The sequence below is a fragment of the Oncorhynchus kisutch genome, unplaced genomic scaffold, assembly GCF_002021735.2.
Source record: "Oncorhynchus kisutch isolate 150728-3 unplaced genomic scaffold, Okis_V2 scaffold4072, whole genome shotgun sequence".
NCBI lineage: Eukaryota > Metazoa > Chordata > Actinopteri > Salmoniformes > Salmonidae > Oncorhynchus > Oncorhynchus kisutch.
The window spans coordinates 296068-318652 of NW_022266017.1; the positions used below are offsets into that span (position 1 = coordinate 296068).

General features: G+C 47.4%; 1 protein-coding gene across 3 annotated transcripts in view; it reads right to left on the bottom strand.

Annotated features, from left to right (window-relative positions):
• Positions 1-22585, bottom strand: part of LOC109879899 (serine/threonine-protein kinase LMTK1) — a 59712-nt gene that overhangs the window by 8175 nt on the left and 28952 nt on the right. The window contains exons 1-9 of one of the 3 annotated variants that reach the window (XM_031822133.1): positions 20509-21222; positions 19131-19210; positions 13101-13219; positions 12787-12874; positions 11611-11744; positions 10144-10228; positions 9447-9568; positions 6674-6823; positions 233-3989 (exon numbers count right to left, since the gene is read on the bottom strand). In XM_031822133.1, coding sequence (XP_031677993.1) covers positions 233-3989; positions 6674-6823; positions 9447-9568; positions 10144-10228; positions 11611-11744; positions 12787-12874; positions 13101-13219; positions 19131-19210; positions 20509-20524 — 4551 coding nt within the window. In that variant the 5' untranslated portion in view covers positions 20525-21222. Of the gene's footprint in view, positions 1-232; positions 3990-6673; positions 6824-9446; positions 9569-10143; positions 10229-11610; positions 11745-12499; positions 12564-12786; positions 12875-13100; positions 13220-19130; positions 19211-20508; positions 21223-22585 lie in introns of those variants that run through there. The other 2 variants (XM_031822132.1, XM_031822134.1) reach the window with 2 other exon arrangements.

Sequence of the window (22585 nt, forward strand, 5' to 3'; positions counted from 1 at the left end):
ACATCATTGCACATCATTGCATGTCAGATAGAACAGCAGAGTATTTACTACCATTCTGTTTTAACACCACACTGGATGCTCATTTCCACCGAGCTAAAATGATAATGGGTGACCAGTGACCAGTGACCAGTGACCAGTGGCGCTGCTGCTCCTATTGCGGATCTCAGGTTTAAAATAGAATAACATCATGTAGGAAAATGGGGAACGTGAATATAACCAATATATAACCAACCTCCCCCTCACTTTCCTCCTCGCTCAGCTCCTCCTGCAGGTTGTAGCTCCGCAGCTCCTCCTCTGACTCGCTGTCGTCTGACTCCTCCCCCTCGGTTAGAGGAGCTCGCCTCTCCACCTCCCGACACAGCTCCTGGAGTGAGGGGGAGCAGGAGAGGAGCGATGGAGATGAGGTGAGTAGGCCAACAGGACCGTTCTGGTGTCTGCTGTAGCCAGCCTTCTCCTCCTCCTCTTCGTTCTCCTCCTCTAACTCCTCATACTCCTCCTCTTCTCCTCCTCTCTCTCCATTCTCTCCATCCTCGTCGACCTGATTAAACTCTGGCATGTCCTCCTCAGTCGATCCCTGCTCTCCCTCCCCATCCTCCTCCTTCTCTTTCATCACCTCCTCTCTATAGTCTATGGTAGAGTCGGAGCCCAGGGACTGGATGGGGGAGTAGTCATCCTCTGAGGCCCTGTGATGGTTCTCCTGGTCAGAGTGTCTGGCTGAAGCCTCCTGCACTGTGGAGGAACCCTCAGACACCATGGTGGAGCTGCACCCAGATGCCGGCTCCTCGCCGCTGTGCTCAGACTCCAGGCCTACAGCATCGTCAGGGGCGGACTCTTTGGCCAGACAGCCCCCCATCTGAGGGGGGAAGGGGGCCAGCATGGAGAGGCGCGGGCCGGGGGCCGAGGAGGGAGAGGAACCTATGGTAGTGTCAAACACCACCACTCCATTTGTATTTGTATTTGTGTTTGTGTTTCCTGTCAGGTCTGTCAGGTCACGGTAACCGTCCTCTCTCCCCGTCTGTGGTTGGAGTTCATCTCTCCTCGCCGACCGTATCCTCTGTTTCGAGGCTGTGTGCCCCACAAAGTCCTTCTTATCTCCTGGACTGGAGAAGAAGTTACTCCCTTCATCCTGGGGACTCCTCTCGTTCTCCGCGTCGTAGTCAGAGAAGTAGGCAGAGTCCACGAATGGATTCTTGTCACTTAGTCCCTTTAGCTGCAGCTCAGTGCAGCCAGAGGAGGAAGAGGTACACAGAGTGACCCCAACCCCATCACCCAGGTCCACCTGCTGAAGGACCATCTGGTCCGACCTCGGCCCCAGGCTAACCCCACCGCGGGCCAGGTGGCTCCCACCGAGGACTGGGTGTTGTTGCTGGTTTCCTTCACAGTCCAATAGGAAGTCCCCATTCCCACCTCCCTCCTTTAGGATGAACTCTGGGCTTTCATTGTTCTCTGTGTCGTAGCCACTGTCCAGGGACTTGGGGAGGAGAGATGAGGAGGTGAAAGAAGAGGAGAGGGAGGAGGAGGGATGGAGAAAGACGTCATCAAGGCTGAAGGCCTCACAGGGGCTGGCGGTGGTAACCGACAATGACAGCGACAGCATGTCCAGGGTGTCCACGGAGTCGGGGGTTCCCACCGGGTTCTGCAGGGAGCGTCCGTGGGGGTGGTGGGCGGGGCTTAGATCGTCTCCGACCTCGTCAGCATAGTCCAGGGAGTAGTCGGCCAAAATTCCAGAAGTGATATCCGTTATGTCATCGTCCTCATCGTCGTAGCTACAGTTGCTGATGTCCACTAGGCTGATGCTGGAATGACCGGCCATCTCCAACCCACTGTCCAGCCCTCTGCTAGCCTCAAACAAGGACCCGACCGGCTCCAGCAGTACCCCTTCAGGGTGGGCCAACCCCATCCCCAGTCTCCTCTCCCCCACACCACCAGACATCACCTCCACTGGACCTCTGTCTTTAACATGTGAAGGTATCTCCCAGACATTACCCCCCTGCTTCTCTGTCAGGACTGCCTTAGTGCTGAGGCCTGTGCGAGTGTCAAGCTCCATGTATGTGGACGGAGATTGGATACAGCCTGGTTCTGGGATCATCTTGGGATGGGAGAATGGCCTCTCTCCTGTAATCAGAGATGGGTTTTTACTGTGTCCCTCTACAGACACCGTAGTTGTAGTTTTGGTGGTGGGGACGCCGTCCTTTACACCACCTTTGAGGTTAACACACTTGACAGCAACAGAAGAGCTGGAGAGAGAGTCAACAGCAACACCTCTGAGATGATCTAGGGTAGAGTGGTCTGAGAGACACACAGGTTTATCTCTAGCTCCGTGACACAGGTGACTATATGTAGTAGCACTACTGCCCTCATTGGGTCTGCTAGAGGAAGAGAAGACAGTGCTCTCTCTCCCTGTGGCCTCCATATAGCTGAAGGCTCTGGAGCTGTGCTGCTGGCACATGTTGCTACTGTTACACAAGCCTGTTACATTAGAGGAGTGTGTCGTGGTGTTGGTGTAATGGAGGTCCAGATAGCTGTCCTGTGATTGGCCCGTCTGCCTAAGGTCAAAAGTCATGCTGTTGTTATTGGCCGAGTGGTTGGAGGTCCAGTTGGTGGCTTCTCTCTCAGAGAAGAGATCACCATCGTCGATGTCCCCAGTGTCACTTTCTCCTCTTCTCCTGCCCCCCACCAAAAGTCCCCCGTCCCCTGTCTCCACGTCGATGCTAATATGTTTAGCCATGGGTAGAGTCTTTCTGAGGGGACCCATCATGTCATAGTAGCCTTCACTAACCGTCCTTCTGGCTGTGGTGGAGAAGCCTTGGCTAGCCTCGAGGTAGGGGTCACAGTGTCCCAGACTAGGGCTACTCAGGCACTGGGAGTGGGAGGACCCCACCCCCAGAGGGGTTTCCAGCCTCCCCATTGGATGATGCAGGTTCAGCTGGGACATTATGGGCGTGTCCTCTGGTGATTGGCAACACGTCTCTCGAATGGGCGACTGTTCACAGTAGAAAGCCTGTCTCTGATTGGGTGAGAAGTACTGGTGGGACCGCCCCAGCTCCACGGGACTGGCTGTGCTGGCTGTCTGTCTCAGGAGAGGCTCCATGGTCAGGGACAAGGCCGGGCTATTGTCAGAGTCATGGGTACTGTGTTTACCCCCACTGCTATCGCCTGCTGCTGCTGACCAGTAGGCACTGGGCTGGGACTGGGACTGGGACTGGGGCTGTGGGGTTCTGCTCCCTGAGGAGAGGCTGCCATCCTCAGCCTCCAACCCAGGGCTGTAGTCAACCACACTATCATCCAGGTTGATATTACACTCCACCGGCTCCTCAATACGGATGTAGTACTCACTGCCGACCGAAGGGCTGTGAGCGCTCAACACCGGCACCACCCCTACCCCCGACCCTGACCCCGATCCGGAGTGGTCGGACTCGTAGTAGGATGGGGAGACCCCCAGAACAAGCCCTCCATCCCCTCCGTCCCCTTTACAGCTGCCCGAGGTGGAGGTGTTCCCGACGGGGTAGTATACGTCCTGGTAGTGAGGGTTGCCCTGGCCCAGAGGCCCGCTGGTGGATGAGGAACAGTATGGCTGCTCGGCTCTCGCCTGCTCCCACTTGTACTCAAAGTTGAGCCCACCATAGCTGGTCTCTGTCACGGTCAGGATGTCGTCACCGCTGTCTGAGTGGAAGCTGTCGTGGGAGAAGTGTTCTAGGAGGGGGAAGGAGTTACGGGAGGTGGAGGCCGGCTCCAACTCCACGTCCCCAGGGATAGATGGTCGGGCTGGGGCAGGGACAGTAGTCTGGGCTAGTGGTGGAGGGGCTGGGGCGGTGTGGCTGTGGGTGGTGCTGCCAGTCAGGTTGGGTCTCAGGGAGTTCCAGCGCTGTTCAAAGTCCTCCTGGACTCCACTGGCCCCCTTGGCACACAGGTAGGTGAGGAGGAGGTGTACCTCCTCACTGTTGGGTCTCTGCTCTGGCTGCAGCCAGCAGAACTGCATCACTTCATACCTGGGGGGGGGACAGAGAGAGGAGGGATGTGGGGAGAGAGAGAGGGAGGAGGGGTGAGGGGGGAGCGACAGAGCGGGAGGGAGGGAGGGAGGAGGGGGGGAGTGACAGAGAAGGAGGGAAGGAGGGAGAGAAAGAGGGAGAAAGGGAGGGCCAGAGGGAGGGGGAGACAGACAGAGGAAGGGAGCAACAGGCAAAGGTAGGGAGGGAGGCAGATAGAGACAGAGGGAGCGACAGCAGAGGGAGGGAGCAACAGACAGAGGGAGAGAGAGAGAGGGAGAGTGGGAGTGAGCGACAGAAGAGGAGGGAGGGAGGGAGGGAGGGAGGGAGGGAGGGAGGGAGGGAGGGAGGGAGGGAGGGAGGGAGGGAGGGAGGGAGGGAGGGAGGGAGGGAGGGAGGGAGGGAGGGAGGGAGGGAGGGAGGGAGGGAGGGAGGAGAAGTGTTACTCTGTAATTCTGGAGGTTCATCAATAGTCCATTTATTATGAAAAATTGCTTTATCACACTGAAATGAGGCAGCTACCATGGAATTGATTTAGAAAACAGCAATATGATGAGGAAGTCCTTCGTCAGCTGTTTCTGGCCGCCAGTCTTACAATCTGACGAGAATATATACAAGCCAGGGACAGAAACTGTGATTGGAAAGATTGGTCAGCATATAGGAAGGTGTCTGTGTGTGTCAGCGTTAAATACGCAGGTGGTTTTAAATGAGTAACATGCTTGATAAAAGGATCACTATTTGCCAGACATCCAGAGAAAGATGAATACATACAGTGGGGAGAACAAGTATTTGATACACTGACATTTTGCAGGTTTTCCTACTTACAAAGCATGTAGAGGTCTGTAATTTTTATCATAGGAACACTTCAACTGTGAGAGACGGAATCTAAAACAAAAATCCAGAAAGTCACATTGCATGATTTTTAAGTAATTCATTTGCATTTTATTGCATGACATAAGTATTTGATTACCTACCAACCAGTATGAATTCCGGCTCTCACAGACCTGTTAATTTTTCTTTAAGAAGCCCTCCTGTTCTCCACTCATTACCTGTATTAACTGCACCTGTTTGAACTCGTTACCTGTATAAAAGAAACCTGTCCACACACTCAATCAAACAGACTCCAACCTCTCCATAATGGCCAAGACCAGGGAGCTGTGTAAGGACATCAGGGATAAAATTGTAGACCTGCACAAGGCTGGGATGGGCAACAGGACAATAGGCAAGCAGCTTGGTGAGAAGACAACAACTGTGGGCGCAATTATTCGAAAACGGAAGAAGTTCAAGATGACGGTCAATTACCCTCGGACTGGGGCTCCATGCAAGATCTCACCTTGTGGGGCATCAATGATCATGAGGAAGGTGAGGGATCAGCCCAGAACTACACAGCAGGACCTGGTCAATGACCTGAAGCGAGCTGGGACCACAGTCTCAAAGAAAACCATTAGTAACACACTACGCCGTCATAGATTAAAATCCTGCATCGCACGCAAGGTCCCCGTGCTCAAGCCAGCGCATGTCCAGGCCCGTCTGAAGTTTGCCAATGACCATCTGGATGATCCAGAGGAGGAATGGGAGAAGGTCATGTGGTCTGATGAGACAAAAATAGAGCTTTTTGATCTAAACTCCACTCGCCGTGTTTGGGGGAAGAAGAAGGATGAGTACAACCCCAAGAACACCATCCCAACCATGAAGCATGGAGGAGGAAACATCATTATTTGGGGATGCTTTTCTGCAAAGGGGACAAGACTACTGCACCGTATTGAGGGGAGGATGGATGGGGCCATGTCTCGCGAGATCTTGGCCAACAACCTCCTTCCCTCAGTAAGAGCATTGAAGATGGGTCGTGGCTGAGTCTTCCAGCATGACAACGACCCGAAACACACAGCCAGGGCAACTAAGGAGTGGCTCCGTAAGAAGCATCTCAAGGTCCTGGAGTGGCCTAGCCAGTCTCCAGACCTGAACCCAATAGAAAATCTTTGGAGGGAGCTGAAAGTCCGTATTGCCCAGCGACAGCCCCGAAACATGAAGGATCTGGAGAAGGTCTGTATGGAGGAGTGGGCCAAAATCCCTGCTGCAGTGTATGCAAACCTGGTCAAGAACTACTCTGTTATTGCAAACAAAGGTTTCTGTAACAAATATTAAGTTCTGCTTTTCTGATGTATCAAATACTTATGTCATGCAATAAAATGCAAATTAATCACTTAAAAATCACACAATGTGATTTTCTGGATTTTTGTTTTAGATTCCGTCTCTCACAGTTGAAGTGTACCTATGATAACAGACCTCTACATGCTTTGTAAGTAGGAAAACCTGCAAAATCGGCAGTGTATCAATTACTTGTTCTCCCCACTGTAGGTGTTGTGTACTGTATGTGTGAGATGCCAGAAATATGTATTATATGGTGCTGACCAAATGAGAGGCTCATTGCCAGGTTAATAAGGTATTGATTACAACCCATGTCACGAGAAGAAGACTAATGGTTGGTTCGTGCGCCAGAATAAAAGGCATTGATTGGTTGATATGAGGATAGGGAGTACTAATGATTGGTTACAGACCAAAGGATTGTGGTGTATCCTGTGTAGGCGCCCGTGTGCGCATTAGTGCATTTATGCATTTGTGTGTGTATGTGTGCATGCGCGTGTGTGTTTGTGTGTGTGTGTGTGTATCTGTGTGTGTGTACTCACCAGCGCTCAGCCAGGGGTACTTTGAGCCGGGGCCTGGTTAGTTTGAGCTGCTGTTCCTTCACAGCGTAGGTCAGGACCTGTCTGTCAGTGTAGTGTCTGTACGGCTGGTTCCCCAACTCAAACAACTCCCAGATAGTCACTCCCAGAGACCTAGAACAGAGACAAACCCATGAAGTAACGTCTTCAGATAGTCACTCCCAGACCTAGAACAGAGACAAACCCATGAAGTAACATCTTCAGATAGTCACTCCCAGAGACCTAGAACAGAGACAAACCCATGAAGTAACATCTTCAGATAGTCATTCCCAGAGACCTAGAACAGAGACAAACCCATGAAGTAACGTCTTCAGATAGTCACTCCCAGAGACCTAGAACAGAGACAAACCATGAAGTAACATCTTCAGATAGTCACTCCCAGAGACCTAGAACAGAGACAAACCATGAAGTAACATCTTCAGATAGTCACTCCCAGAGACCTAGAACAGAGACAAACCATGAAGTAACATCTTCAGATAGTCACTCCCAGAGACCTAGAACAGAGACAAACCATGAAGTAACATCTTCAGATAGTCACTCCCAGAGACCTAGAACAGAGACAAACCATGAAGTAACATCTTCAGATAGTCACTCCCAGAGACCTAGAACAGAGACAAACCATGAAGTAACATCTTCAGATAGTCACTCCCAGAGACCTAGAACAGAGACAAACCCATGAAGTAACATCTTCAGATAGTCATTCCCAGAGACCTAGAACAGAGACAAACCCATGAAGTAACGTCTTCAGATAGTCACTCCCAGAGACCTAGAACAGAGACAAACCATGAAGTAACATCTTCAGATAGTCACTCCCAGAGACCTAGAACAGAGACAAACCCATGAAGTAACATCTTCAGATAGTCATTCCCAGAGACCTAGAACAGAGACAAACCATGAAGTAACATCTTCAGATAGTCATTCCCAGAGACCTAGAACAGAGACAAACCATGAAGTAACATCTTCAGATAGTCACTCCCAGAGACCTAGAACAGAGACAAACCATGAAGTAACATCTTCAGATAGTCACTCCCAGACCTAGAACAGAGACAAACCATGAAGTAACATCTTCAGATAGTCACTCCCAGAGACCTAGAACAGAGACAAACCATGAAGTAACATCTTCAGATAGTCACTCCCAGACCTAGAACAGAGACAAACCATGAAGTAACATCTTCAGATAGTCACTCCCAGACCTAGAACAGAGACAAACCATGAAGTAACATCTTCAGATAGTCACTCCCAGACCTAGAACAGAGACAAACCCATGAAGTAACATCTTCAGATAGTCACTCCCAGACCTAGAACAGAGACAAACCATGAAGTAACATCTTCAGATAGTCACTCCCAGACCTAGAACAGAGACAAACCATGAAGTAACATCTTCAGATAGTCACTCCCAGACCTAGAACAGAGACAAACCCATGAAGTAACATCTTCAGATAGTCACTCCCAGACCTAGAACAGAGACAAACCATGAAGTAACATCTTCAGATAGTCACTCCCAGACCTAGAACAGAGACAAACCCATGAAGTAACATCTTCAGATAGTCACTCCCAGACCTAGAACAGAGACAAACCCATGAAGTAACATCTTCAGATAGTCACTCCCAGACCTAGAACAGAGACAAACCATGAAGTAACATCTTCAGATAGTCACTCCCAGACCTAGAACAGAGACAAACCATGAAGTAACATCTTCAGATAGTCACTCCCAGACCTAGAACAGAGACAAACCATGAAGTAACATCTTCAGATAGTCACTCCCAGAGACCTAGAACAGAGACAAACCCATGAAGTAACATCTTCAGATAGTCACTCCCAGAGACCTAGAACAGAGACAAACCCATGAAGTAACATCTTCAGATAGTCATTCCCAGACCTAGAACAGAGACAAACCCATGAAGTAACATCTTCAGATAGTCACTCCCAGAGACCTAGAACAGAGACAAACCATGAAGTAACGTCTTCAGATAGTCACTCCCAGAGACCTAGAACAGAGACAAACCATGAAGTAACATCTTCAGATAGTCATTCCCAGAGACCTAGAACAGAGACAAACCATGAAGTAACATCTTCAGATAGTCACTCCCAGACCTAGAACAGAGACAAACCCATGAAGTAACATCTTCAGATAGTCACTCCCAGACCTAGAACAGAGACAAACCATGAAGTAACATCTTCAGATAGTCATTCCCAGAGACCTAGAACAGAGACAAACCATGAAGTAACATCTTCAGATAGTCACTCCCAGACCTAGAACAGAGACAAACCCATGAAGTAACATCTTCAGATAGTCACTCCCAGACCTAGAACAGAGACAAACCATGAAGTAACATCTTCAGATAGTCATTCCCAGAGACCTAGAACAGAGCCTTTATTTAGTCCCAGTGTGTTTGTGCTGTCATGACAACTCCTCGTCACTCATTGTCATGTCACATCTGGATTGACAATGAGCTATCGAGTTGGAAAGAGCACAAACTGATCTGGGACCAGGCTAGGTTTGGTTGAAGAGTTGTATCAATAACACCATAAGTCAAATCTGGGACCAGGCTAGCTGTGGTTGAAGAGTTGTATCAATAACACCATAAGTCAAATCTGGGATCAGGCTAGGTTTGGTTGAAGAGCTGTGTCGTTGACCTTAACAATAACACCGTAAGGGCTGAGTCAACCATAGTGTATGGTGCTGACACCATTCATTCCTACACCCTTGAACCCCTGACCCCTCCCCCCTGCTCACCAGACGTTGCTGTCCTTAGTCTGGTCCACCACTAGTAGGTTACCATGGACCTCGTCTATGAGCTCTGGGGCGATCCAACGCAGCGGCACCCAGATCTGGTCTGGAGTCACAAAGTAGTCATCCTACAGAGTAGAATACAGCAGAATCATTAGCTGGAAATACTACTTTATCGTCTGTCTGTTACAATGGAAACTATTCTTCTGTCCCACCCCCTATTCAGTATGTAGAAATATACATCATACAATATAACCAAGACTGGTTTATTACTGTAGATTCACCAAGACTGGTTTATTACTGTATATTCACCAAGACTGGTTTATTACTGTATATTCACCAAGACTGGTTTATTACTGTAGACTCATCAAGACTGGTTAATTACTGTAGACTCACCAAGACTGGTTTATTACTGTAGACTCACCAAGACTGGTTTATTACTGTATATTCACCAAGACTGGTTTATTACTGTATATTCACCAAGACTGGTTTATTACTGTAGATTCACCAAGACTGGTTAATTACTGTAGACTCACCAAGACTGGTTAATTACTGTAGATTCACCAAGACTGGTTAATTACTGTAGATTCACCAAGACTGGTTAATTACTGTAGACTCACCAAGACTGGTTAATTACTGTAGACTCACCAAGACTGGTTTATTACTGTAGACTCACCAAGACTGGTTAATACTGTAGGCTCACCTTGTATCTGCTGTGTGAGAGGCCATAGTCTCCTATCTTTACTGTCCTCTCTGAGGTCAGAAGGCAGTTCCTTAAGGCCAGGTCACTGTAAAGAGGAGAGGGAGGAACAGTTCACTGCATTGTTACATTATAGCCATTTAGCAGACGCTGTTATCCAGAGAGACTTACAGCAGCATTTAGGGTTAAGTACCTTGCTCAAGGGCACATCGTCAGATTTTTCACCTAGTCTGCTCAGAGATTCAAACCAGCAACCTTTCAGTTACTGGCCCAACGCTCTTAACCGCTAGGCTACCTGCCACCCAGTCACCAGACCAGACTAAACCATATGTAATACTCTGACTGCAGTAATAATCGTATCACAATAAACCATTCAATCATTGTTATTGAATGTATTGTTACCACAGGAAAACACGATGCGTCACAACATTTACCACTCAATAGCATAAAGTACGGGTGTAATTCACTGGTATGACTGCACAAGTAGCTACGTGGATTTCTCATTTTTCTCTGTAGCTATTTCTGACTACTACACAGGCAGCGAGATTTTGTTGATCTTAACTCTACCTATCATCAGCTCCTCAGCACATGATTGGCTGCTACCATGGTAACAAGGAGAGAGGGGTTCCCCCCGGCAACAAAATCACTGATGCTGGAGTTGGTGAGAGTCACTCAGGCAGCACCAGGATGTTGTTACCGGGACAGACCAGCAGGGGAGCCAGAGCAACACAGCTTCAGTCATATCCTAACATATTTCCATATTTTTATTTAACATTTATTTAAACAGGTAAGGTAATTAGGAACAGATTGTACATAATATCCTCAATATCATGTTAATTTGGAGACAGACCAGCTGCACAGTCCCAGTTGTATCTAGGGTGGGATGTGTCAGAGTGAGACCAGATCCTTCAACATCCTCCGATCAGTTCCCTTTATCGGTTTTATGTCCCTACAACATGTATGTTACCGTAAATACAGTGTATATATCATTACTCTTCACTACAACATGTATGTTACCGTAAATACAGTGTATATATCGTTACTCTTCACTACAACATGTATGTTACCGTAAATACAGTGTATATATCATTACTCTTCACTACAACATGTATGTTACCGTAAATACAGCGTATATATCATTACTCTTCACTACAACATGTCAGAAACATATTGCTATGGAATGATTGATATGTTCTAGGACTTTCATTAGGACTCGAGTTCGTAAGGAAGTTGTGTTTGTGCAGGTGTCCACTAACCCACCTGTGAATGAAGTTGTGTTTGTGAAGGTGTCTACTAACCCACCTGTGAATGAAGTTGTGTTTGTGAAGGTGTCTACTAACCCACCTGTGAATGAAGTTGTGTTTGTGAAGGTGTCTACTAACCCACCTGTGAATGAAGTTGTGTTTGTGAAGGTGTCTACTAACCCACCTGTGAATGAAGTTGTGTTTGTGAAGGTGTCTACTAACCCACCTGTGAATGAAGTTGTGCTTGTGAAGGTGCAGCAGGCCCGAGGCGATCTCGCACGCCATTCGCTGGAGGGTCAGGGGATCAGGGGTCACGGAGTCAGCCGCCCGACAGCTGCGCAGGTAACTCTTCAGGTCGCCCTGATGACCAGGACAGGAAGTGATGTCATAAAAATGATTTGGCACTCTATATCACCATATTCCCTAGTGCACTATATAGGGAATATGGTCAAAAGTAGTGCAGTAGATGTGAATATAGGATGCCATTTGGGACACACAAACCTATGTTTGTAATGTATGTCTGTACAATAACCCGTCACAACTTGCTCTCATCCACTTCTCCTTCTATGTCTGTTAGCAGTATGGTGGAAACTCTGATCTGTAAGGTGTTAGCAGTATGGTGGGAAACTCTGATCTGTAAGGTGTTAGCAGTATGGTGGAAACTCTGATCTGTAAGGTGTTAGCAGTATGGTGGGAAACTCTGATCTGTAAGGTGTTAGCAGTATGGTGGAAACTCTGATCTGTAAGGTGTTAGCAGTATGGTGGAAACTCTGATCTGTAAGGTGTTAGCAGTATGGTGGAAACTCTGATCTGTAAGGTGTTAGCAGTAAGGTGGAAACTCTGATCCGTAAGGTGTTAGCAGTATGGTGGAAGCTCTGATCTGTAAGGGTGTAATCAATATGGTGGAAGCTCAGACCCTTCTGCAAACCCAGAGGAAAGGGTAGAGAGCAGATTGTCCCTGGCTGTAACAGTACAGTATTCCACCAACAGGGGGAGCAAGTATCCATCTCACCAGAGAACTCCATATAGAAGGTGGTTGTGACCTCTGAGATAGGAGTTAGGGTTTAGGGGGTTAGGGTTTAGGGGGTTAGGGGGCTAGGGGAGGTTTCTCTCACCAGAGGACAGAACTCCATGACCAGTAGATAGGGTGTAACTTCTGAGATAGGGGTTAGGGTTTAGGGGGTTAGGGGGCTAGGGGAGGTTTATCTCACCAGAGGACAGAACTCCATGACCAGTAGATAGTGTGTAACCTCTGAGATAGGGGTTAGGGTTTAGGGGTTAGGGGGCTAGGGAAGGTTTCTCTCACCAGAGGACAGAACTCCATGACCAGTAGATAGTGTGTAACCTCTGAGATAGGGGTTAGGGTTTAGGGGGTTAGGGGGCTAAGGGAGGTTTCTCTCACCAGAGGACAGAACTCCATGACCAGTAGATAGGGTGTAACCTCTGAGCACTGTGCCAGGCACTGCAGGAGGGCTGGGTTCTGGAGGGCACTGGGGGAAGGGGGAGGTAGAGGAGATGGGTCATAGTTCAACAGTCACCTTTACTGTCATAGTTTATAGTGAACATACAGTCAGAACACATGGAAAGAGGTAGCAGGATAACCATGTATAGGCATTCATTCATTCACCAATTGATTGATTAATTAATTAATTAATTGTACTGGATGCAAAGGGTGGGGTATACAGGGTATGAGATCCATATGGTTGTAGTTCTGACCGGTATGGCTGTGCCTCTTCCAGGAAGTGCATCTGGTCCTGGACACTGGCACTGGCCTTCAGCTCCTTGACTACCACCTGGGTGGTGCTGAGACCTGCATTCACCTCCCCCAAGAGAACCTATACAGGACCCACAGAGACACACACACACACATTTACAGTAGTTAACATGGTAAAGACAGGGGGCAACGGAGAGACAGAGAAAGACAGAGAGAGAGATAGAGAGAGACAGAGGGAAACAGATGGAGAGACCGAGAGAAAGACAGAGAGACAGGGAGAGACAGGGGGAGAGACAGAGAGAAAGACAGAGAGAAAGACAGAGAGACAGGGAGAGACAGGGGGAGAGACAGGGGAGAGACAGAGAGAAAGACAGAGAGAAAGACAGAGAGACAGGGAGAGACAGGGGAGAGACAGGGGGAGAGACAGAGAGAAAGACAGAGAGAAAGACAGAGGGAGAGACAGAGGGAGAGAAAGAGGGAGAGAAAGAGGGAGAGAAAGAGGGAGAGATAGGGAGAGACAGGGAGAGACAGAGGGAGAGACAGAGGGAGAGACAGAGGTAGAGACAGAGGGAGAGACAGAGGGAGAGACAGGGAGAGACAGAGGTAGAGACAGAGGTAGAGACAGAGGGAGAGACAGGGAGAGACAGAGGGAGAGACAGAGGGAGAGACAGAGGTAGAGACAGAGGTAGAGACAGAGGGAGAGACAGAGGTAGAGACAGAGGGAGAGACAGAGGTAGAGACAGAGAGAAGAGCAAAACATACAGTTCAGCACTAACTAAAAAGCTTTGGAAGCAATGCAGATGGAATGGAATTCAGTGTGACATGTAGATAGTCCCAGCTCTCAGACAGACAAGGCTGTAGGTCAGCTTGTGGCCCTAATAAGATCAACACCACATTACACACACATTCCACACACACTACCTCACAGCACAGCACACTGTGTCTCCAATGGCACCCTATCCCCTATATACTGCACTACGTTTGACCAGGGCCCATAAGGCTTTGGCCCAAAGTAGTGCACTATATAGGGAATATGGTGCCATTTGGGATGTTGACAGTAACATGGAGGAAAGCAGGAAGAGAGAGGATATAGGGAAAGACACAGGCTGCTGTTTTGTCCCAATCTTTACCCTTATTCTCGCTAAAGTGTACACTCATTCTCTCACTCACCCTCAGAACATTAGATTGCCATTTTTTGTCATTTAGCAGACGATCTTATCCAGATCGACTTACAGTAACTGGTCCATGTTTAAACAATACAGGACTGGACTGGTATAATACATGATGAAACCTCCCTCTAGCTGGTCCATGTTTAAACAATACAGGACTGGACTGGTATAATACATGATGAAACCTCCCTCTAGCTGGTCCATGTTTAAACAATACAGGACTGGACTGGTATAATACATGATGAAACCTCCCTATAGCTGGTCCATGTTTAAACAATACAGGACTGGACTGGTATAATACATGATGAAACCTCCCTCTAGCTGGTCCATGTTTAAACAATACAGGACTGGTATAATACATGATGAAACCTCCCTCTAGCTGGTCCATGTTTAAACAATACAGGACTGGTATAATACATGATGAAACCTCCCTCTAGCTGGTCCATGTTTAAACAATACAGGACTGGACTGGTATAATACATGATGAAACCTCCCTCTAGCTGGTCCATGTTTAAACAATACAGGACTGGACTGGTATAATACATGATGAAACCTCCCTCTAGCTGGTCCATGTTTAAACAATACAGGACTGGACTGGTATAATACATGATGAAACCTCCCTCTAGCTGGTCCATGTTTAAACAATACAGGACTGGACTGGTATAATACATGATGAAACCTCCCTCTAGCTGGTCCATGTTTAAACAATACAGGACTGGACTGGTATAATACATGATGAAACCTCCCTCTAGCTGGTCCATGTTTAAACAATACAGGACTGGACTGGTATAATACATGATGAAACCTCCCTCTAGCTGGTCCATGTTTAAACAATACAGGACTGGACTGGTATAATACATGATGAAACCTCCCTCTAGCTGGTCCATGTTTAAACAATACAGGACTGGACTGGTATAATACATGATGAAACCTCCCTCTAGCTGGTCCATGTTTAAACAATACAGGACTGGACTGGTATAATACATGATGAAACCTCCCTCTAGCTGGTCCATGTTTAAACAATACAGGACTGGACTGGTATAATACATGATGAAACCTCCCTATAGCTGGTCCATGTTTAAACAATACAGGACTGGCCTGGTATAATACATGATGAAACCTCCCTCTAGCTGGTCCATGTTTAAACAATACAGGACTGGTATAATACATGGTGAAACCTCCCTCTAGCTGGTCCATGTTTAAACAATACAGGACTGGACTGGTATAATACATGATGAAACCTCCCTCTAGCTGGTCCATGTTTAAACAATACAGGACTGGTATAATACATGATGAAACCTCCCTCTAGCTGGTCCATGTTTAAACAATACAGGACTGGTATAATACATGGTGAAACCTCCCTCTAGCTGGTCCATGTTTAAACAATACAGGACTGGTATAATACATGATGAAACCTCCCTCTAGCTGGTCTATGTTTAAACAATACAGGACTGGTATAATACATGATGAAACCTCCCTCTAACTGGTCCATGTTTAAACAATACAGGACTGGACTGGTATAATACATGGTGAAACCTCCCTCTAGCTGGTCCATGTTTAAACAATACAGGACTGGTATAATACATGATGAAACCTCCCTCTAGCTGGTCCATGTTTAAACAATACAGGACAGGACTGGTATAATACATGGTGAAACCTCCCTCTAGCTGGTCCATGTTTAAACAATACAGGGCTGGCCTGGTATAATACATGGTGAAACCTCCCTCTAGCTGGTCCATGTTTAAACAATACAGGACTGGTATAATACATGATGAAACCTCCCTCTAGCTGGTCCATGTTTAAACAATACAGGACTGGTATAATACATGATGAAACCTCCCTCTAGCTGGTCCATGTTTAAACAATACAGGACTGGACTGGTATAATACATGATGAAACCTCCCTCTAGCTGGTCCATGTTTAAACAATACAGGACTGGTATAATACATGATGAAACCTCCCTCTAGCTGGTCCATGTTTAAACAATACAGGACTGGCCTGGTATAATACATGATGAAACCTCCCTCTAGCTGGTCCATGTTTAAACAATACAGGACTGGACTGGTATAATACATGATGAAACCTCCCTCTAGCTGGTCCATGTTTAAACAATACAGGACCGGACTGGTATAATACATGATGAAACCTCCCTCTAGCTGGTCCATGTTTAAACAATACAGGACTGGACTGGTATAATACATGATGAAACCTCCCTCTAGCTGGTCCATGTTTAAACAATACAGGACTGGACTGGTATAATACATGATGAAACCTCCCTCTAGCTGGTCCATGTTTAAACAATACAGGACTGGTATAATACATGATGAAACCTCCCTCTAGCTGGTCCATGTTTAAACAATACAGGACTGGTATAATACATGATGAAACCTCCCTCTAGCTGGTCCATGTTTAAACAATACAGGACTGGTATAATACATGATGAAACCTCCCTCTAGCTGGTCCATGTTTAAACAATACAGGACTGGACTGGTATAATACATGATGAAACCTCCCTCTAGCTGGTCCATGTTTAAACAATACAGGACTGGACTGGTATAATACATGATGAAACCTCCCTCTAGCTGGTCCATGTTTAAACAATACAGGACTGGTATAATACATGGTGAAACCTCCCTCTAGCTGGTCCATGTTTAAACAATACAGGACTGGTATAATACATGATGAAACCTCCCTCTAGCTGGTCCATGTTTAAACAATACAGGCCTGGTATAATACATGATGAAACCTCCCTCTAGCTGGTCCATGTTTAAATAATACAGGACTGGACTGGTATAATACATGATGAAACCTCCCTCTAGCTGGTCCATGTTTAAACAATACAGGACTGGCCTGGTATAATACATGATGAAACCTCCCTCTAGCTGGTCCATGTTTAAACAATACAGGACTGGACTGGTATAATACATGATGAAACCTCCCTCTAGCTGGTCCATGTTTAAACAATACAGGACTGGTATAATACATGATGAAACCTCCCTCTAGCTGGTCCATGTTTAAACAATACAGGACTGGACTGGTATAATACATGATGAAACCTCCCTCTAGCTGGTCCATGTTTAAACAATACAGGACTGGTATAATACATGATGAAACCTCCCTCTAGCTGGTCCATGTTTAAACAATACAGGACTGGTATAATACATGATGAAACCTCCCTCTAGCTGGTCCATGTTTAAACAATACAGGACTGGACTGGTATAATACATGATGAAACCTCCCTCTAGCTGGTCCATGTTTAAATAATACAGGACTGGACTGGTATATACATGGTGAAACCTCCCTCTAGCTGGTCCATGTTTAAACAATACAGGACTGGTATAATACATGATGAAACCTCCCTCTAGCTGGTCCATGTTTAAACAATACAGGACTGGACTGGTATAATACATGATGAAACCTCCCTCTAGCTGGTCCATGTTTAAACAATACAGGACTGGTATAATACATGATGAAACCTCCCTCTAGCTGGTCCATGTTTAAACAATACAGGACTGGTATAATACATGGTGAAACCTCCCTCTAGCTGGTCCATGTTTAAACAATACAGGACTGGTATAATACATGATGAAACCTCCCTCTAGCTGGTCCATGTTTAAACAATACAGGACTGGTATAATACATGATGAAACCTCCCTCTAGCTGGTCCATGTTTAAACAATACAGGACTGGTATAATACATGATGAAACCTCCCTCTAGCTGGTCCATGTTTAAACAATACAGGACTGGTATAATACATGATGAAACCTCCCTCTAGCTGGTCCATGTTTAAACAATACAGGACTGGTATAATACATGATGAAACCTCCCTCTAGCTGGTCCATGTTTAAACAATACAGGACTGGACTGGTATAATACATGATGAAACCTCCCTCTAGCTGGTCCATGTTTAAACAATACAGGACTGGTATAATACATGATGAAACCTCCCTCTAGCTGGTCCATGTTTAAACAATACAGGACCGGACTGGTATAATACATGATGAAACCTCCCTCTAGCTGGTCCATGTTTAAATAATACAGGACTGGACTGGTATAATACATGATGAAACCTCCCTCTAGCTGGTCCATGTTTAAACAATACAGGACTGGTATAATACATGATGAAACCTCCCTCTAGCTGGTCCATGTTTAAACAATACAGGACTGGACTGGTATAATACATGATGAAACCTCCCTCTAGCTGGTCCATGTTTAAACAATACAGGACTGGTATAATACATGGTGAAACCTCCCTCTAGCTGGTCCATGTTTAAACAATACAGGACTGGACTGGTATAATACATGATGAAACCTCCCTCTAGCTGGTCCATGTTGAAACAATACAGGACTGGCCTGGTATAATACATGATGAAACCTCCCTCTAGCTGGTCCATGTTTAAACAATACAGGACTGGACTGGTATAATACATGATGAAACCTCCCTCTAGCTGGTCCATGTTTAAACAATACAGGACTGGTATAATACATGGTGAAACCTCCCTCTAGCTGGTCCATGTTTAAACAATACAGGACTGGACTGGTATAATACATGATGAAACCTCCCTCTAGCTGGTCCATGTTGAAACAATACAGGACTGGCCTGGTATAATACATGATGAAACCTCCCTCTAGCTGGTCCATGTTTAAACAATACAGGACCGGACTGGTATAATACATGATGAAACCTCCCTCTAGCTGGTCCATGTTTAAACAATGACTGTACTGTACATCCATGAGGGGAAGTGAGCTTGTGCATAATTCAGGAACAAGGGTAGCGAATCAGAACCCAGCTACAGACTTTGGGAGGAGTGGTTTCTGTGTCGTTAGTATGTGCTAAGAAAATAATCCGGGGTGCAGCTCACCTTGCCAAACCAACCATGTCCTATCTCCTTCACATAGAGTAGACTGTGGCGACCCAGCTCTGACGATTTCAACAGCTGGACTGCAGAGAGAGGGGGGAGAGGGAGAGTTAGACACATTGCAATTGTTAGACTTCTAGAATGTTAGAATGAAGAGAGGATGAAGTAAGAGAGGGAGAGAAGGAGAGATGAAGAGAGGAAGAGGGAGGGAGAGAAGGAGAGATGAAGAGAGGAAGAGGGAGGGAGAGAGGATGAGTAAGATAGGGAGACAGGGAGAGGGAGACAGGGAGAGAGGAAGATAGGGAGAAAGGGAGAGAGGAAGATAGGGAGACAGGGAGAGGGAGACAGGGAGAGGGAGACAGGGAGAGAGGAAGTTAGGGAGACAGGGAGAGAGGAAGAAAGGGAGACAGGGACGGAGGGAGACAAATAAAGGGAGAGAGGAAGAAAGGGAGAGAGGAAGAAAGGGAGAGAGGGAGAAAGGGAGACAGGGAGAGAGGAAGAAATGGGAGACAGGGATGGAGGGAGACAGAGAAAGGTATAAAGGAAGAGAGGGAGAGAGGGAAAAAGGAAGAGAGGGAGAGAGGGAAACAGGGAGAGAGGAAGAAAGGGAGACAGGGACGGAGGGAGACAAAGAAAGGGAGAGAGGAAGACAGGGAGAGAGGAAGAGAGGGGCAGTAATAAAGATAGACAGTAAAGTCTGGGTTGTTACCACACATCACATCCCAATATCAGAATGAGATTAAAAGAGAAATGCATAAGTAATACAATGTGAATACAGAGATGAAAACAGAAGACAACTGGAGTGCCACAGGCAGAACAACAGAGAGAGAGAGAGAGAGAGAGAGAGAGAGAGAGAGAGAGAGAGAGAGCGAGAGAGAGAGAGAGAGAGAGAGAGAGAGAGAGAGAGAGAGAGAGAGAGAGAGAGAGAGAGAGAGAGAGAGAGAGAGAGAGAGAGAGAGAGAGAGAGAGAGAGAGAGAGAGAGAGAGAGAGACAGAGACAGAGTCAGAGACAGAGACAGAGACAGAGACAGAGACAGAGACAGAGAGGGAGTTAAAAGCACTTACTCTCAGTAATAATAAAGAGATATCTCCTAGGGAAGTAAAATGTTACTTCTAAAAGTCGACCAGAGAAAACAAAGTCATAATCCTCCTCAAACAAACTGAAGAGACAGAAAGTCCTCTGAAGGCACTGTGCTGTCAGCTAACATGGTCTTAGTCCCAACGGGCACCCTATTCTCTATATAGTGCACAGATTTTGACCAGGGCTCATGGGACTCTGGTTAAAAGTAGTGCACTAAGTAGGAAATAGGGTGCCATTTGGGATTCGAGCCATGGTTCAACTCCTACAGAGTAGAGCATCATATTACTAAAAAACAAGTACCTTGACGAATCCTCATAATTTAGAGATGATGATGGTGAAGGTGGTGATGAAGATAAAGTAGCTGGAGTGGCGGAGCGGCCAGCCATCCACCCTGAGGTAGAGCACCGTGTGTGTGTGTTTACGGTGCTGGTGTGTGTGCGGTGAATGGGTCCGGTCCCAGAGAGGACGGTATGAGTGTGTGGAGAAAACCTCTCCCTGTCCACAGAAGTGATGAGAGACCAGCCACAGCAAGTGTGTGTGAGAGTCCATGGCCCCAGTCCCGGTGTGTGTGAGAGTCCATGGCCCCAGTCCCGGTGTGTGTGAGAGAAAGAAGAGAAGAACCCATGACTGCCGCGGCCACGTCAGCCAACCCTCCACAGGGTTTAACCCAACCTTCCACAGGGTTTAACCCTACGAGCCCTCACACAGCTGAACAAGCTGCCTGCTCCCTCTCTCTCTCTCTCTCTCTCTCTCTCTCTCTCTCTCTCTCTCTCTCTCTCTCTCTCTCTCTCAATGCATCATCCTCACACTGTTCCAAAACTAAACATGTTCCAGAACCCCGTCCAACTGGGTCTCAGCTCTGTCTCCTCTATAGACTGGGTCTCAGCGCTGTCTCCTCTATAGACTGGGTCTCAGCTCTGTCTCCTCTATAGACTGGGTCTCAGCTCTGTCTCCTCTATAGACTGGGTCTCAGCTCTGTCTCCTCTATAGACTGGGTCTCAGCTCTGTCTCCTCTATAGACTGGGTCTCAGCTCTGTCTCCTCTATAGACTGGGTCTCAGCTCTGTCTCTATAGACTGGGTCTCAGCTCTGTCTCCTCTATAGACTGGGTCTCAGCTCTGTCTCCTCTATAGACTGGGTCTCAGCTCTGTCTCTATAGACTGGGTCTCAGCTCTGTCTCCTCTATAGACTGGGTCTCAGCTCTGTCTCCTCTATAGACTGGGTCTCAGCTCTGCCTCCTCTATAGACTGTGTCTCAGCTCTGTCTCCTCTATAGACTGGGTCTCAGCTCTGTCTCTATAGACTGGGTCTCAGCTCTGTCTCCTCTATAGACTGGGTCTCAGCTCTGTCTCTATAGACTGGGTCTCAGCTCTGCCTCCTCTATAGACTGGGTCTCAGCTCTGTCTCTATAGACTGGGTCTCAGCTCTGTCTCCTCTATAGACTGGGTCTCAGCTCTGTCTCCTATATAGACTGGGTCTCAGCTCTGTCTCCTCTATAGACTGGGTCTCAGCTCTGTCTCCTCTATAGACTGGTCTCAGCTCTGTCTCCTCTATAGACTGTGTCTCAGCTCTGTCTCCTCTATAGACTGGGTCTCAGCTCTGTCTCCTCTATAGACTGGGTCTCAGCTCTGCCTGAGGCAGCATAGCAGGAATCTCAACCAGCAGGGTCCTTCTCTGTATGTGGAACATAGAAGACAGAAGAGCAGTCCCTCTGCTGTCCCGATGTTGTCTGGTGAGGCTCTACTGTTTTTCTGTGAGTCTTTCTGCGAGGACATGTTCTCCTTCTGCTTCTCTGAGCGCCGTGGCTAGCAACGCCATGTGTCCTGGTCAGGCATGACTCTCTCTCTCTCTGTCCGTGTGTCCAACCAACTGCCTCTTCTAATCTTCCAATCTCTCTCCCTTTCCCAAACCCAGACAGCGTACTGGGTGTGTGCTGGCATACACTGTACACTGGTCACGCATGGCTCTGTCTGTGTGTGTCCAACCGACTCCGACTGCCAGGCATGTCCGTAGTGTGTCTGACGCCCGACTGACTGACTGACATGCCAGCGCACTGTTCTCCCTGAAGACCTCAGGAACAGCACTGACATAAGAGACACATTATAACACACACACACACACACACACACACACACACACACACACACACACACACACACACACACACACACACACACACACACACACACACACACACACACCACACACGCAGAGCTCTATGAAATGCAGAGAGAAAGGTCTCTGTCATAGACACCCCACCCACCCACCACTCCCACTCCTGTCCATCACCCTATCCCCCACCCTCTGTCCGTCTCTCCCGCCCATCCCCTCCTACGTTGGTCCTGGTGCCATGACACCACCCTGTATCTCATGCATGTG